This window comes from Hoplias malabaricus, chromosome 4, assembly GCF_029633855.1.
Source record: "Hoplias malabaricus isolate fHopMal1 chromosome 4, fHopMal1.hap1, whole genome shotgun sequence".
Taxonomy (NCBI): domain Eukaryota; kingdom Metazoa; phylum Chordata; class Actinopteri; order Characiformes; family Erythrinidae; genus Hoplias; species Hoplias malabaricus.
The window spans coordinates 30,724,974-30,741,313 of NC_089803.1; the positions used below are offsets into that span (position 1 = coordinate 30,724,974).

At 40.6% G+C, this 16,340-nt stretch overlaps 1 protein-coding gene across 1 annotated transcript in view; it reads right to left on the reverse strand.

Moving 5' to 3' along the window:
• roraa (RAR-related orphan receptor A, paralog a) overlaps nt 1-16,340 on the reverse strand; it is a 282,907-nt gene that overhangs the window by 99,405 nt on the left and 167,162 nt on the right. The window contains exon 2 of the mRNA XM_066667463.1: nt 3,892-3,921. Coding sequence (XP_066523560.1) covers nt 3,892-3,921 — 30 coding nt within the window. The remainder of the gene's footprint in view (nt 1-3,891; nt 3,922-16,340) is intronic.

Sequence of the window (16,340 nt, forward strand, 5' to 3'; positions counted from 1 at the left end):
AAAAAGTGGGATATATGTAGTACAACTTTTGTGGGCATCACAAGTGTTTGTACAACAACTGGACCAAGAAAAGTCCACCAATCAAAAAATATCCAGCCAACAATGTCCTTTGTCCACCGATGAAGGATTAGAGGATGACCAACACACATTGTGCAGCAACAGGTGAGCTCCTGTCTCTGAATTTACATCTACAATGTGGACCAAGGTAACTGTGTCTAGTGATAGAGCAGTATTTAAAAACTCTAGCAACACTGCTGTATCTGATCGACTCGTGTCAGCAAAACACATTAATGCACACTAGAAAACCAGTGCTATATTAGTGCTACTGCAGTGTTGAGAATAATCCACCACCCAAATAATGTCTGCTGTCTGGTAGCCTTTGGGCGTCCTCACCATTGGAGAACAAGCTGAAAGGGGGTTAATGATATACAAAGCAACAGATGTAATTGTGTACATATATGGTAAAAGATTGTTTACAGCTGGTTAAATATATGGTGAAAATATGTTCTTGATCTTTAATTTTACAGTGTTTTCTCATATCAGCCAAAATTTTCCCTTTTTATACGTTGGCTCTCTGGCTGTTTGAGTTTGCCTTTAAGCAGACCTGGAGGGAAGGTGAAAGGCAGTGAATGGAGGGAGAAGTGGTCATAGCAGGGGTCATCAGAGGGAAGAGTGAAGTATCCATTATCTTCCGGAGAGGAGTTCTTCTTATTACGGTCTGAGCTGGTGGCTGAGCGAGGGGGAGAGAGAGGGGTGTCTGCCAGCCAACAGCTGCCCCTGTAATTTATATTGATGAAGGGACTGGCGGCCCGCTTCCAGGGGTTTGATCACTCAGGCAAGTGTGGAAAGATGAGCTGAAAGAGTGTGCGGGGTGTGTGTATGTGTGTGTGTGCTTGTTAATGCACACTTCGTTTGATACAGTAAAGGGTTCCCTATCCACATGTGCAGGGTCTAGTAAAAGCCTGCACAAATAGCCCTATCTTACTTAAAGTTTCATTGGCAATTCATTAGTGTTGTGCAATTATTGATTTGTTCAAATAAACTGAGCACTGAAACAACATTCCGAAATGATATTTGATCTAAAGAAATGGCCAATGTATGACCCAGCATTAAATGTTGTCACCTGACATAATGCAATGTTGACAGCAATGCAATATGCTGTGTGGTAGCTCTCATACAGCAAAATATTGGGACACATCTATCATAAGCAGCAACACTTCCATCCACACAAAGATGCTGTCGTTAGAAGGTGCCAGACTTTACCTAACCCTCATTAGCACATTATGGTCTATAAAAATGTCTGTTCTCCTTGTAACTGACGAGACCTTTTCCTCCCACCATTACATGTCCTTTGAATCCTCTCTAGCGAACAGCATGGCTTTGACCCAAGACCTCGGCCCCGGCATGCCTCCGCCGCACTTCAGTCACTCGCTCTCTCCCCTTTCACTCTGTGACACGCATCATTACCATTTCTTTCACTGAGATTAAATAGTGCAGTCCGGCCTGTGTCCGCGCCTTTGAACCCGCTCTCCTGAAACATGCTCTTTGATTTTGCTTCCTCGCGCTTAAGCAGGGCCGATCAGGGCTCTAATTAAGATAGCAGTAGGCCACTGGATGAAAGGAAGAAAGACTAACACTCTACCTTTACTCAAGCAGAACAGGAAAAGACACAGTAAAACATGTCCTTTCCAATAAAGACAGCCACTGAGCAGAGATATGTAAAGAGATATTTGAAGGGTATTTCAACAGCACAGAATATGATAGTATTGTATTACGGAAAATAAGAACTTAGAAATAATGTTTGTTCAGATGAAAATTTCTTTAAACCTACACCAGTCTTTCCTAAACTGTGATAGGTCAAAATTGATTTTATAGTTGTATATATGTACACACACTATATTGGCCAAAAGTATTCACTCACCCATCTAAATCTTTGAATTCAGGTGTTCCCATCAGTTCCATGGCCACAGGTAAATAAAACCAAGTACCTAGGCATGCAGAGTGCATCTACATTTGAAAGAATCAGTCGCACTTAGGGTCTCAGTGAATTCCAGCATGGTACCGTGATAGGATTCCACCTGTGCAACAAGTCCAATCATGAAATTTCCTCACTACTAAATATTTCAGTGGAAGCAACTGGGAACAACAGCAACTCAACCACAAAGTGGTACGCCACATAAAATGACAGCTGGGTTAGCAGATGCTGAGGCGCATAGTGTGCATAGGTTGCCATATCGCTACAGACTTCCATGTTTCATGTGGACTGCATATTAGCTCAAGAACAGTGCATAGAGAGCTTCATGGGATAGGTTTCCATGGCCAAGCAGCTGTTCCAGTGAGTCCAGTGAAATGAAAGCTTAATGCTTTAGCATACCAAGAGATTTTGGACATTTTCATGCTCCCAACTTTGTGGGAACACTTTGGTGATGACTCCTTCCAGTTCAAACAAGACTGTGCACCAGTGCTCAAAGCAAGGTCCTTAATGAAATGAATAAGTGGGTTTGGTGTGGAAGAACTTGACTGGCCTGCACAGTCCTGACCACAACCCGAAATAACACCATAGAGATGAATTAGAGTGGAGACTGTGAGCCGGGCTCTCGCCCAACATCAGTGTCAGACCATCAGTGTCAGACGCTTCTGGAAGAATGGTCAACAATACCCATAAACAAACTTATAAATCTTGAGGAAAAAGCCTTCCCAGAAGAGCTGTTATAGCTGTAAAGGGTGGGCCGATATCATATTAAGCCCTATAGATTAATAATGGGATGTCACTCAAGTTCAGATGCATGCGAGGCAGACGAGCAAAAACTTTTGACAATACGTCTAAAACACAGTCATAACCTGTTATCTGATTACATATAAAGAAACTTTACTTGGACATGGTTTTTCTTCTGAAATCAAGGGGAGTAATAGGTTTATCAAAACATTTTCCCTCTTTATCCATAGTACCTGCCTCTACTCCTCTGGGGAAGCTTTACACCCCATGATGGTACACCGCTGTAAGAAAATAATTACATTCCACTACAAGAGCATTAGTGAGGCCAGGTGCTGATTTTAGACGATAAGTTCTGGATTAAAAACATCACTCTGCCTCATCCCAAAGGTATTGGATGGTGCTTAATCACTCCAAAAAACACAGTATCTCACTATTCTAGCTTTTTACACTTGTGGAGCTTCTTCTCACTCATGTTTCTAAACTTCATTTATGAATGTCACCCTCTGAAAAATTCTTTAGGAAACCAAAATTAATTTTTCTGTGGAACAGCTCAAAAGACCTTGTTTATTTTTAAGATGCTGTGCTAAGGCTCCCTATTCAGTGCATCCTGGAACAGCTTTTGAGTGGGGAACACTGGCGATACAGAAAACCTTAATCTGTAAGATTTGCTGAATTTTCAAAGGTCACATGAACACCATGTCGAGTCCTCCACACTGTCCCCTGCTATTTGCTGATCTCTATCTCTCAAAGCTAGAGTATGAAAGGCAGTTTAGAGTTTTTAACCTCCTTTGCAAAGGTCACATACAAACCACATCCTTGTTTTTCAGTTGCAAGCAGCAAAGACAACAGAGCACTGTCTGAAGGACTGGAATAAAACAGTCATATGATCTGTTTGAAGAAGCGAAATCACTTCAAGTGGCAATGACAAAGTTGTTTCACCAGTCTGAAGATTTAGTTCAAAAAGACAGATACATTTTACTTTACCTGCGTTGAGAGAAATGTGCATTAGCTGCTTAACCATTAAACCCAGGAATTTAATTTCCTTGAAAACTACAACAATAAAATGTTTAGTGTGTGTGTGTGTGTGTGTGTGTGTGTGTGTGTGTGTGTGTGTGTTCCTTAGCTTTAGGCTAATCAAAAAATATAATTATGGTTTCAGAACATTCAGTACTCACAAGTATGTGTCTTCTTTGTTACAGAAATACCTGAAAAGAAAAGAGAAAGAGAAAGTTGATTAAAGGAACAATTATACAATATTACAAACTAAATAAAAATAAAATATTAGAAAATTAAAATATAGATAATAAAAAATAAATAAATGGAACAATAATATTAATTCTTTAACGTGGCTTATGTGTGTGTTAAAGGAACAATACTCTGAGCAGTACAAACAAATGAAGTAGCAAAATAGTGCACAGAGCCACACTGAACTGTAGCTGTACTGAGTCCTGACATTGACCCGAGGCCAAAATCTGCTGTTGACTGTGACAAAGTTGCCCAGCGATGCTACAGGCTGTGCCCACGCAAGGTCAACCAGGTCAGCATGCAGTCACAATACCAACCAGCCAATAGCCTTACTGTCATGACTGACCTTTGTGTAGAGAGAATAAAGAGTGGAGCATGTGTGGAATGTATTTCTATGGCGGTAACTGAAGCCCACAGGCTAGGAGTGCACCTGAGTCTGACCTTACAAACCAGTGCACTATACAGAGCTCCTGTCCACAGTCAGTGTGCCATGGCTCTTTTCTCTTATGGACAAGTGCATCTGAAAATCCTGTATGAGTTTGAGTCTAGAAGATCCAGACAAAAAAGCTCCTTAAACAGGAAAAGGCTTAGAATTTTACTATTACAAACCACACTTCCAAAACTTAAGTGACAAACTTTTGGGACAAAATGTAAACAAATGTAAACAAACGGCAATCATGTGCAAATAATGTAAATCCTATTAACAATAGAAAAGAGTACAAAGTCAACATTATGAATGACAAAACTGAGTAAGTAAACGTGTGGGAACTGAGGAGACCAGTCACTGTAATTTTGAAAGTGCACTGTTTTCCAATTCCTCCTTGTTAAAGGATTTCAGCTGCTCAAACGTTCAGTTCTGTTTTGATATTGGCATCAAATATAAAATGAGCATATTTCTTAAAAAAAAATAGATTTCCTCTTTCCTTTTATAACATTCTAAATATAGTTTTACTGTTTTTAACTGAATGTAGGTTTTAAATCATTTGCATTATCAATCATTGCATTCTTTTTTTATTTACAATATTCACAGAATCCCAGATTTTCTGGAAATGGTGTTTGTAAGCTATATTTAAGTAGTATTTATTGTGTTACAGTAATAAAAACAAGTGTTTGTATGCTCTGTGACATGTTTTTTAATTTGGTGATTACTTCTGTGCCAGCCTAATCATGCGTGTGTGTGTGTGTGTGGATGTGTGTTTTGATGGGAGAAAGTCCCATGTGGACTGGGCACACTCATGCTCCATGGGGCGAGAGTGCACTAATAGATCCCACTTGTCATGCGGAAAGTAATGCCTAATTTCTGAATTGCTTGCGTTTGAAACCCAGGGGACAGGAAGCTGATGTGATTTGATAATTCCTTACAAAAAAACAAAAAAAAAAAAAAACATAAACTGAATAGAGAGTTGGTCAGGACAGAGAGAGTGATGTTTCAGACACCTTTTGGGGGTTGGAGAGTAGAAGTCAAAGAGCAGCATGGAAGGAATCACACATGTACAAACACAAACATGAGAGGATACAACAACTAAGTAGCTGCCCAGAGCCCAGACTCACAGAGCTACCTTCCAGCCCGAGCAAACTCAGAGCCAGAAGTGCATCCAACTGCAGCATTACGCAAGACAGCAAAGAGCCAGTAATCCTCCTGTAACTCCTGCCTGCAATCAAATCACACAGCAGTCAGCAGCAGCTTTAGCCCCCATTAGCCAACCATGACGTCAAGCAGAGGCTAATAGTGACATGAATGGAGCTCTGGGCATGGTGTGTGTCGAGCGCCACTAACCTAATTCCAAAGCCAGTGTGCCTTACACCATCGAGGGAAGATTTCTTGTGTAATGGGGTGGAATTATACCTTCAGGAGTCCAAGGGAATTAGTCATTTCATCCATGCCCATTTTTATTGGCTGTATTATGTATTTTGGCAACAGTGAACCTCCAAACCACATCAAAGACACACGCACAACATTATAATATATATAAAGTTTTTTATATATTTTTTTACATTCATCATTCATGGCATGCAAAGTGCTAAAATAAAAAGGTGCACTTTACAGCTATACAATACAGCCAAAACATCATACTGTGATTATACTGCAATATAGAGTGAGTCAAAACTCGGGACCGACCCAAATACTTGAAAATGCCTGATGTCATTACCGTTATTACTACTGAACACTGACGTTTAATATCCTATCCCTCCATGAACATAACTGACCATCTTACAGATACATTTGTTAGTTCCAAAATGTTTACTCCCACTCAATTATAGAGGGAAGGCCTCAATTTGTCTTTTTCAAAAATTTTGCTTAAATTTATTGATCCATATTTTGATGTTGAAGAATTTGTTACAGAACCACTGACCCTGCCCCCCAAACAACCACCACACACAATGTATTTACAGGTGGTAGTGAAAGCATGGGTTACAGTGTAAATACAATGTAAATACATATATACATTTAATTTGCTGTGTATATGACCACTGAACCTTTAGTCTCCTGTGGTATTGGAACATTGTGATAAAATGTGCTCAATCTGAAAGGAACAGTTACAGTTTTTACATTTTAATGTATCAGTTTCATGAGGTGCATGTTTTAATACATAAATACTGGTAGATCTACAGATAGGTAAATTTAGTTTTTCTTTCACTTTTGTGAGTATTGTGATATTTACCATTCATTCATTCATTCATTCATTCTCTGTAAACGCTTATCCAGTTCAAGGTCGCGGTGGGTCCAGAGCCTACCTGGAATCATTGGGCGCAAGGTGGGAATACACCCTGGAGGGGGCGCCAGTCCTTCACAGGGCAACACAGACACACACACACATTCACTCACACACTCACACCTACGGACACTTTCGAGTCGCCAATCCACCTACCAACGTGTGTTTTTGGACTGTGGGAGGAAACCGGAGCACCCGGAGGAAACCCACGCAGACACGGGGAGAACACACCAACTCCTCACAGACAGTCACCCGGAGCGGGAATTGTACCCACAACCTCCAGGCCCCTGGAGCTGTGTAACCGCGACACTACCTGCTGCGCCACCGTGCCGCCCGTGATATTTACCAATACACACTAAATGTGACAATACTAATAAAATGCGCAAAAGTATGGACACCCACATTCAAATACAAATGACTATAGGTAGTGTGGAATATCTGATCAAATGAACACATCACCTGCAGGAAATGGAAATACGGCAATTCTGCAAACATTTATTTGTTTGCTACATTTCACCTAAATAAAACTATCCATAGAAATATACCATATATTTTGCAAATGATCAGTTTATATATATTATTTTTATATTTTGTTTTTGTGAGATACTGAATCAGCAAATTGTGTGTAATGTACTACAATGTGCAAGTGAGACAGAAATCAGAAACCTATGCCCCGACGTTTTTGCTATAACTTTCATTTCACTGAGACTCAGGAAGTGTGAAGATGTTGAGCCACGTGTTAATTGGAGGTGTAGAGTGAAAACGTGCTTGTGGAAGTGCACCTGTGAGAGCTGACCACAGAGATAGAATCGACAGAGCACAGAATAAGCCTGAGGTGCTATCAGTGTGTGACTAATGCAGAAATGCATTCTGGTGTGAGCCAAACAATACAAATACAAATCTGGTTATGAAAATACTACTGGAAGTTCATAAACTGTGAAGCGGTAGTCTGATCCTGGTCTGTGTCTGCACTATCAGTCATCCCCCCCTGGCCCTGTCCTCCCACCTGCTCTGTATGCCTCCTCCTCCGTCCCTATTCCCCTGTCCATATCAGCGATCTGTCTGTCTCTCAGCCTTCCCAAAGCACAACAGCCATTCTGTCAATGTCACTTAGAGATATGAAAGCCAATCTTAACACAAGAAAAGTATACTTGCTCGGAAATCATTACTGTCAGAAAGAGGGCTAGGGCCTGGCTCAGGAAAAATGGCCTGTTGCTGTGAAGGGGTGAGGGAGCAGGGGAGGGCGAGGGGAAGAGGGAGGGGTGGAGTCCGAGCCCACTTCCTCCTCTGAGTGTCATTCAGCAGAGTCTGATTAGAGGGGGAGAGGGGAGGGGGCAGGGAAGCAGTGGCAGAGAGAAGTGTGGAGGTTGGAGCTGGAGGTGGTTGGGTCTGGGCCCTGACACTGCTGATGCCTGCCAGGTTATGTCTGCTCCGCTGGAGGACAGGGTGCAGGGGTCAGTTTGGAGGTGAACTCATCCTTGACAGATGGAAAAAGCTCACCCACACGGCTTCAAAGGAGAACACTGGGACGGCTCTGTCTCTCTCCATTTCAGAATTGCCATAGTACTGCTGCACTTTCTGATGATCAACAATGACAAGGGCAGCAGAAAGACTTTCCTTTGTTGCTTGCTTCCTTCATTTCTCTCAGAATGTTTACAAAAAGTTTGCAATGAAGGAAACGTCTCAAGAAAATGAGATGTAAAAAAACAGACCTAGGTATTTTCTTTGTCTCTCTCTTTTAATTTCCTTTTATAAATCCTTCCTTCTCTGATTATGCCTAGTTCTTCCTCCATCATTCATTTCTTCTTACCTCTTTATTTCCATTATCATATTCCCTTTCTTTTTTAATCTCATATTTTCCTCCTTCATTCCTTTTAATGATCCACACGAGCTAAAACCTTACCACAATGATAGAGAGGCCTGATGACAATAACAGTCTGAAGATAAATGTACCTGCATTGTTAGTCAGTTTCTCTCTCTTTTCCTTTTTTCTTTTTTATTCCCTCTTTATTTCTGATTTTTCTACTTCTCTCCTTTAAATTCCTCCCTCCTCCCCCCCTCCCTCACATTCCTGGCCTGCCGGTTAAAAAAGCCTGCCATAATGAAAGAGAAGTGTGATGAAAATAACACAGTGAAGGTAAATGTACCTGAATGGCTGTTCTCAGATGTTATGAGAACATTAATACCGGCGCAAAAATGTGCTTGTTACGGTTCATCACGAGCCTCATGAAAGTCAGCTCAAGGGTAAAGAGTTATTCATGATCATTTCTGCTCTTTGCATCAGCCATTGCAAAAGATGTCTGAAACACACCCAGGTGTCGTACACTGTGACTTGTTTAATCTCTGATCTTTTACCTCCAGCACTGTAACACCTCAGATGAACAAGTGCCTCAATTGTTTAATGTCTGAAAGCACCCCCCCCCCATTATGGGTATGCAATACTATACACAGAACAATAATACTGAGGTCAGCAATTAGTGAATACTCCGTCTTGGGAATAACAAGTGCTACTGCAAAGCAGGCAATACACTCTGTACGACCTGCAGCCTTACAAAATCCTAGCAGAAATATTCAGCCTTCTCTACGGGCTTCACCAACAGCGTATTCCTTATGCTGAGCATGTCACTAACTGTTTGAAGTTCACATTTACCATTTCTAACCGCATGGAGCTAACCTCCCACTCTCAGGCCAGTTAAACGTGTCTGAGTCACTGATGGAGAGCAGAGAGAGACAGAGCTGTAACTCGACATTTTTTACCTGTTACAAAACCATGTTCCTTGTTAAAACCCTTTAAACTGCAGGCTAAATATTCAGTAACTTAAGAATCTGTGTTTCTACAAAAAGGAGTAAACTGTAACATTTATGAAACCTAGGCCAGATAAATGAATAAATAAATCAAACATTTCTCTGTGCAGCCCTCACAGTCTTCTGCCAAGGTTTTAGACCTGAGGTACTGATGTTGGATGATTATTTTGGACCTCCATCACCATTCCAACACCATTTCAAAAGTAATGAATGGACCTCAATCACTTTGGGGAATGCAGTGCCACTACTCCAGAGTCCAACTCTGAAGGGGCCATTATCCCCCTCTAGCTGACTCTTCATATGCAGCTGCTGTAGTGGGTCCCATTTTATTTTATTTTATTCCATGTTTTATTATGAAGAGATTACAAGCCGTGTGTTCAACATTAAACATCTGGTGTCCACGAGTGCACCTCAATAAACACATATATTTGTAGTTATTGTGTGTTCATTGGTTGCTTTTATTTACTGGTTTTCGTCCGGACTGTGTTTCATGGTTACTTCTGTGAACGTGTACTTGTATATCACTGAAAAAGCATCTTGATCCTGAACTGAAAAAGAGAGTTTACAAACTTTTTGACATATAGTATACACGGGAAGGTTTATACACTGTGTATACACTGTTTTTAGGACAAGATCACTACTATGCCCTGCCCTAAACTTCATAACACAGCATGCGTACTGTTCTGCAATCAGCTGTTTACAAGCAGGGTAGTGGAGTGGCCCCCTCAGTGGAGGAGCTTGTCATGTAGCACTGCGGTCCACCAGGCAGGCCGTACGTCATAATTCCAGCTTCCTTAGCGCTTGACAGAAGATGATGATCATGGATGGTTATTGTCAGGCTGCCTCCTCTCACGGGGGGGAGCGGCCACGCTGCTGTGGGGTTCAGCGCACCGTGACATTCAAAGTTACAGTCTCCTTCATGTAATGGAGCTGTCCCCTCACTGAGCTAATGGGAGCGATCCATTTAACCTGTGGCAGAAACACACAGACGAGGAAGTGCCTAATGCGAGGCCTGTCCCGCAGGGGGTGGAGGGATGCATGCCTTTCCCTCTCTCTCCCTCTCTCTCTCTCTCTCTCTCTCTCTCTCTCTCTCTCCCCCAACCGGCTGCTGCCGATCTGACCGCTTGATTCATTGACTGCTGCTCCTCACTTATCCTCATTCACTGCTCAGTCTGGGGAGACAAGGGGGGGATGGAGGTTCTCTGGGCCGTGCAAGGACACAGCAAGTGCAGCTTCAACAAGAAAGGCACGCCTGAGCGTGAGTTGATGAGGAGTCCAACAGTCCAAAGAGCCCATTTCTGGTCTTGGCTCATAAGGAACAGGACCCTGCATAAGCCAGTGGTGTGCACAATTTGTTCTACAACATTTATAAAATCACAGGCACCAAAGAGGACTCTGGGGTGATGCCATAGAAGAACCACTTTAGATTCCAGTAAGGAACATTTCAGTGGAGGGATTTTTAAATCTACTTGGCCAGCCTTTAAAAAACCGCAAGAGGTTCTCTATATAGTCCCTCCAAAGTAAAAGTCAAAAAGTAAAGCAGAGCCTCTACAAATCTGCATATGACAGGCAATGGGCAAGATATTGTTTTTAATGGCCAAAAGTTTATTAGTTTTATATTATATTCAAGAAATTCCTAAATTCACTGCAATGAAGTCACTGTCAGAGTTACATTTCATAACCTCAGACAAGCCACAACATTCTCTGAAGACATTCTCAAAGGAAGTCTTCTGGCTGGAAAACATGCCATATATGAATGGTAAGAGACTACATTTTTGACAAGATTACTACCAGATGTTGATCACCCAAATACAAACAACTCAGTTACACACTGGTGGCAATTTTCCTGAATGTTCACCTGATGACGAAGTTGAAGATCCACTCTGAAAGCAAGAATTCCCGTCCTGATTCGTGTTTCTGACCATTAGATTTCACTTTCTCAGCATTGTTCAGGAATTCAGCTATGAGCTGTTTAGAGAGAGAATTACATGCCTAACTACATGTAATGATCAATAATGGAGGCCACTTTGGGAAACATACACTGAGATGATTTGTGCATTTGAGATTTACAAATAAAAAGGCGCAGTTTGGCTTTACCTACTGTTCGAAATGGCCTTTTATGAATCATTTATCACAAGTTCTAAATTATACAAGACATTTTGGTTTCTTAGGCACAGCAGTACTTTACAGGTCAGAAACAATGCATTTTTCTTCACAGATGCTAGAAGCCCTTGGGCATTTTCTATGCTCTGAGTCAAACTAAATGTAGGTTATTGTAAAGATATAAATACACTATATATTACAAGTAACCCCCTGTAAGTCAGACAATTAAACAAAAGGTTTATTTGGGACTAAATAACATAAATAATTGGGTCATATGTAGAATCACAACCACAAAAACATAGCTGACTTCTTTGGAAAGAAAAAACAATACAGTAAGATATGAATCTCACTGCATGCCAATTTTATTTATTTTTGTTTGTACTTGTTTAATATAAATATAATACATGTACTTAATATCATCCATCTACAGTCCTAATCCATATCAGTCTAATAAAAGGTTACATTTACATGGACTCGTGCAGATAATGTATGGGTGGTAATAGGTTGCTGGTGAGCTCTGAACATGATGCAGTGGTGTTACCCCATCATTAGTGCTTTATGGAGTGGATGAGACTCTGAGGTCAGGATGATTAGAGCATGAGGATCCTGGTGTAATACAGCGATATATAAAAGCAACCACCATACTGCATTCCACTTCAGAGTGCAGTACACTTCAATCTCATCATACTCACACTTCAGACCAGTTCAATCAATCACGCACCGCTTTGAAAATGATATCACTACAAGCTGAGAAAGGTAGTAAGCACACCAAGTACAGAGAGGAATTGTAAACAGCAAAAAAATAAACTCCCAAACTGTATATTTTTCTTACATACTACAATAGCGTGAAAAATAAAAGATGGAAGCTATCAATTGTATAATCAGAATCAGAGCAAAGGACAAATCTTTTCTCAAGTTTTGTTCTGTCAAAGTCATTCCAACATTCTACGCTGACACACTTATTACACTTTCATAAACTTCCAAATGCAAAAATGCAATGATTAAAAAAGCACAATGATTCTCATCATCTGCCCCCACTAATATTCTAAAACACTTAAGTAACTCCGTGGAGAGGCCCCTCTCTCTCCGGGGAGGTTAAAGAGAAAAATGACTTCTTCATCTCCAGGCGCTGTTATTTCTGGTCATTTCTAATTGGTTTTAACTAAAAGCAACCCAACTCGGCTGGATCCACAGGTTCCCTCCAACCACACAGCCACAGAGTTCGCTGCAAATAGCAGATTTGCATCCAAATTAGTTTTAGAGGACATGGAAATTACACTGTCTTAGTGTCAAGACAGACCAAAAAAAAAAAAAAAAGAAAAAAAGAGAGCATGATGAAATCCGAAGCAGAGGTTTTTGGCACGAATGGCAGAGCAGAGAATGAAAACATGGGGAGAGGGATGGTCCGGGGAAGGAAATTTACCTGGAGGTCAGGGCAGGTCTGTGTTTGATGAGACTATGTTTCTGTAGATGGGAGATAAAGCAGAAAGCCACCACCATGCAGTATGTTTCCCCAGTGCTGCGCTACTTTGTTGGGCCTTGGAGGCTCCAGGTGAGTCCCCAGCACTGGCTGGCAGCTCCTGAATAATACATGGCAGCCACGGGGATTGACGTGGGCCCAGGAAGGGCACACAAACAGCAGGCATGGCTGCCAGGCAGATTGGAGACTCTGATGGAATTTTAATTGTACCGCAGGGAGTGCAGCCCGATAAGCGCTATTGTTATGGCTAAGATGCTGCACAACACAAACTCATTCAGCCGAGCGCTTAAACAAACGATGATTACAGAGAAATGGTCCCTCAACGCACCGGCAAGCGCTCTCCCCCCCGACTCAGGAGTCGTTAGAGGCAGCCATGTGAGAACAGGGTTGCCAGCTGATAGTAGAGAAATATGGATAATTTATATTTATTACTACACAAGGTGACTATAAATTTGTTGTGAAAGCTCTGTAAATACTGTAAATATACAAGAGGTCATGAGTTTACACAGTTTACATAGGGACTAATGTACTACGCATTTTGCTGCAGATGCATTCTTCACACATGTGATATACCAAAATAACCTGCATGTCTTAACATGCAATTTATGACCCATGTACATGAGAAAAGCAAAATGCTTTTCTGTTTCCTAAAAATGCAAATCAGAGGGAGGATCATGTAGAATATGGAGAGGACTGGGGAAGTACTGGTAAAGCAATTAATGTTTCTGTACAATACACAAAAATGTGTTGGCTGTAGAGTTTTCTCCAAACTAGGCATAAACAGGCAGGAATAACTTAACTGTGTTCATCATGGAGATTGTTATTTATCAATCACAGCAGAATAAGTTAAACCTTAAAGTGGAAAAATGGTAAGGTAAAAAGTTACCATATTATTTTAACATGCTCGTAAGAGTGCAGACTCTGATCTGTATACATGGAAAAGAACCAAAAAATAAAATAAATATTAAAAAAATAATAATTTGGTTGGTTCTGTTAGCTCTCCACATCAAGGGTGGCTTTTCCCCACTAGCGCCACAATGACATATCAGCAAGCTTATTAGCGCTTTCTGATGAAACTGGCGATCTCCTTATTTATAATGTCTCTTTGGCAGAACTCAGGCTCTGAAAAACACATTCTGATTAATAATAGTTCATTTTTCTAATACTTTGTTCAAATGAAACTTTGTACTCTGGACGTTTGTCAGTGTTCACTGTGAAATCAATGTGTGGAATCTGTGTTTACGGCAGTATTTACCACTTACCAATTTAGAGGCATACAGTACACAGGCATACAGTCTACATACAGTAGACAGGACTAGATTGGTGAGCTTTAATTGCTGATTGTGCTCAGCGTCCATTTTGTTACAGTACTTGGTCTTTGTCTCGTCATCTCTTTGGCAAGTGGCGAACAAAGTCCTTCAACAATTCTGTACGGCTTACCTTCTTTTGTAATCCACATTGTAAGATATTTCTTGGGAATTGGAAACTGGGGTGGCAGGATTTATTACTATGGATGTGCACTTCTTCAGATATTTATGTTGATATTTGCCCACATGGTAGTTTTCTTATGCAAAACAACAATTATGTTTTTTTTTTCAAATTCTGAAAAATAAGAGATTGTGTAATTTACACATGAAAACTTTCATTAATTCAATAATTCTTTTTTTCAGTGAATCCAGTAAATTTTCATCTGGTGTATCACCTCAGGATGCTTTGAGAAGCACTGATGTTAATGATCTTTGTTCATTTATTTCTCTAGTTGCTTCCACATAAATAGACCCTAACCCTAGAATCCAAAATGAGCTGCTGCAGCTTTATTGCTATATAGAGACTGTATAGACTGGGGAGCGAACAATGTTTTGAGGCCTTGTCTCAATGTTTACACACAATTTCAAACTTTTTACTTTGAAAAAATATGGGAGAATCCATTTCTCTATATGGGTCCATTCTACAACTGGAGAGAACCATTTTGGAACCTTTATTTTTAACAGTGCTGGGAAAACATGGATAATTCATATTTATTACAACACATGATGCAACTATGAATTTGCTGTGAAAGAATTACAAACTCTGGATGCGTGCACTTGTGAGTTTACACTGTTAGCAGAGTGCATTCACTTTTAAGAGGTTTCGACAGATGATACAGTCACTGACCACTGTACACCCTTGGACAGTGAAAGGTCAGTAGAGGCATGTAGTTGCCCCTGTGTTTTTACCCATTCACATATTCCCATCCCACACTAATCTGCTCCTGATCCATGCTGAGCTCCACATGAAACCTGAACCCACTCTGGCCTCATCACAAATAAAGCTTGAGACCACCCTCTAGCTAACTAGATCTGACCACCTCTGACCACCATAACTTCTTTATGTGCATATATTCATGTACTCACGTAAAAATGAAGGTTATTCAGTTTGTCACTATGTGTTTCACTATTCATTTTCAGTATTTCTCTTTCTATCGCACACGTTTCAGTAATTACCTTCTATGAAGTGCTTACATAACACTCAGGAATGTTTATTCTTTGTTAGAAAACTAAATTTGCCTCCGTGGGGCCAGGGAGAGTGGGTAAGGGAGAGAAGCTCTGAAAAATTTAGTGAATTTATTTATCTGTTTATTTACTAAACTAAAGCTGTTCCCCCTGGGGTGACCAGACTCTGCTCAGCTCGGCCCAGCGTTTGAAAGAGGATGTGGGATATCTCTGCAGTTGCAGAGGCTGAAAAAAAGTGTGTATATGGGTGACTGTGTGTGTGTACAAATGTGTGGATTTTCAAAATAATGTGACCTACAGTTGAACTGAGGATTATATTTAATGCTAAAAACTTTGATGTTACTCTCACTCCACACATTAATGAAACAGTGTCAGTGATACTGTAATAAGAGATACACAGGGTTGCTGTGTTGCCTTGTTCAAATGTCAGAGCTCCTTTGACATTTTTAATCCTTTTTATAGAAATTTGTACAGCATTATCAACAAATACATATTTGTACCGTATTTATTATGTACACATTTTTTCCCTTACTGTAATCATTTTCTGCACTTTCAAAGTTCAGTCGCAGAAGTTAGCTGGAATTTATACTTCTCACAGTCGTCAATGTTTCTCAGATCTGAAGCAAAAGTGGAGCTTGATTTTTCTCAAAGATCTCTTAAAGATGAAAGCTTGAAGTGCTGTTCTTCTTATGGTGACAGTCTTTGTGGTCTAGAGTTGTAAGGAGTCCCATTTTCTCACTATCTTTTAATAATGTTTTGAACTCCAGTTTTGGAAACTCCTGTTT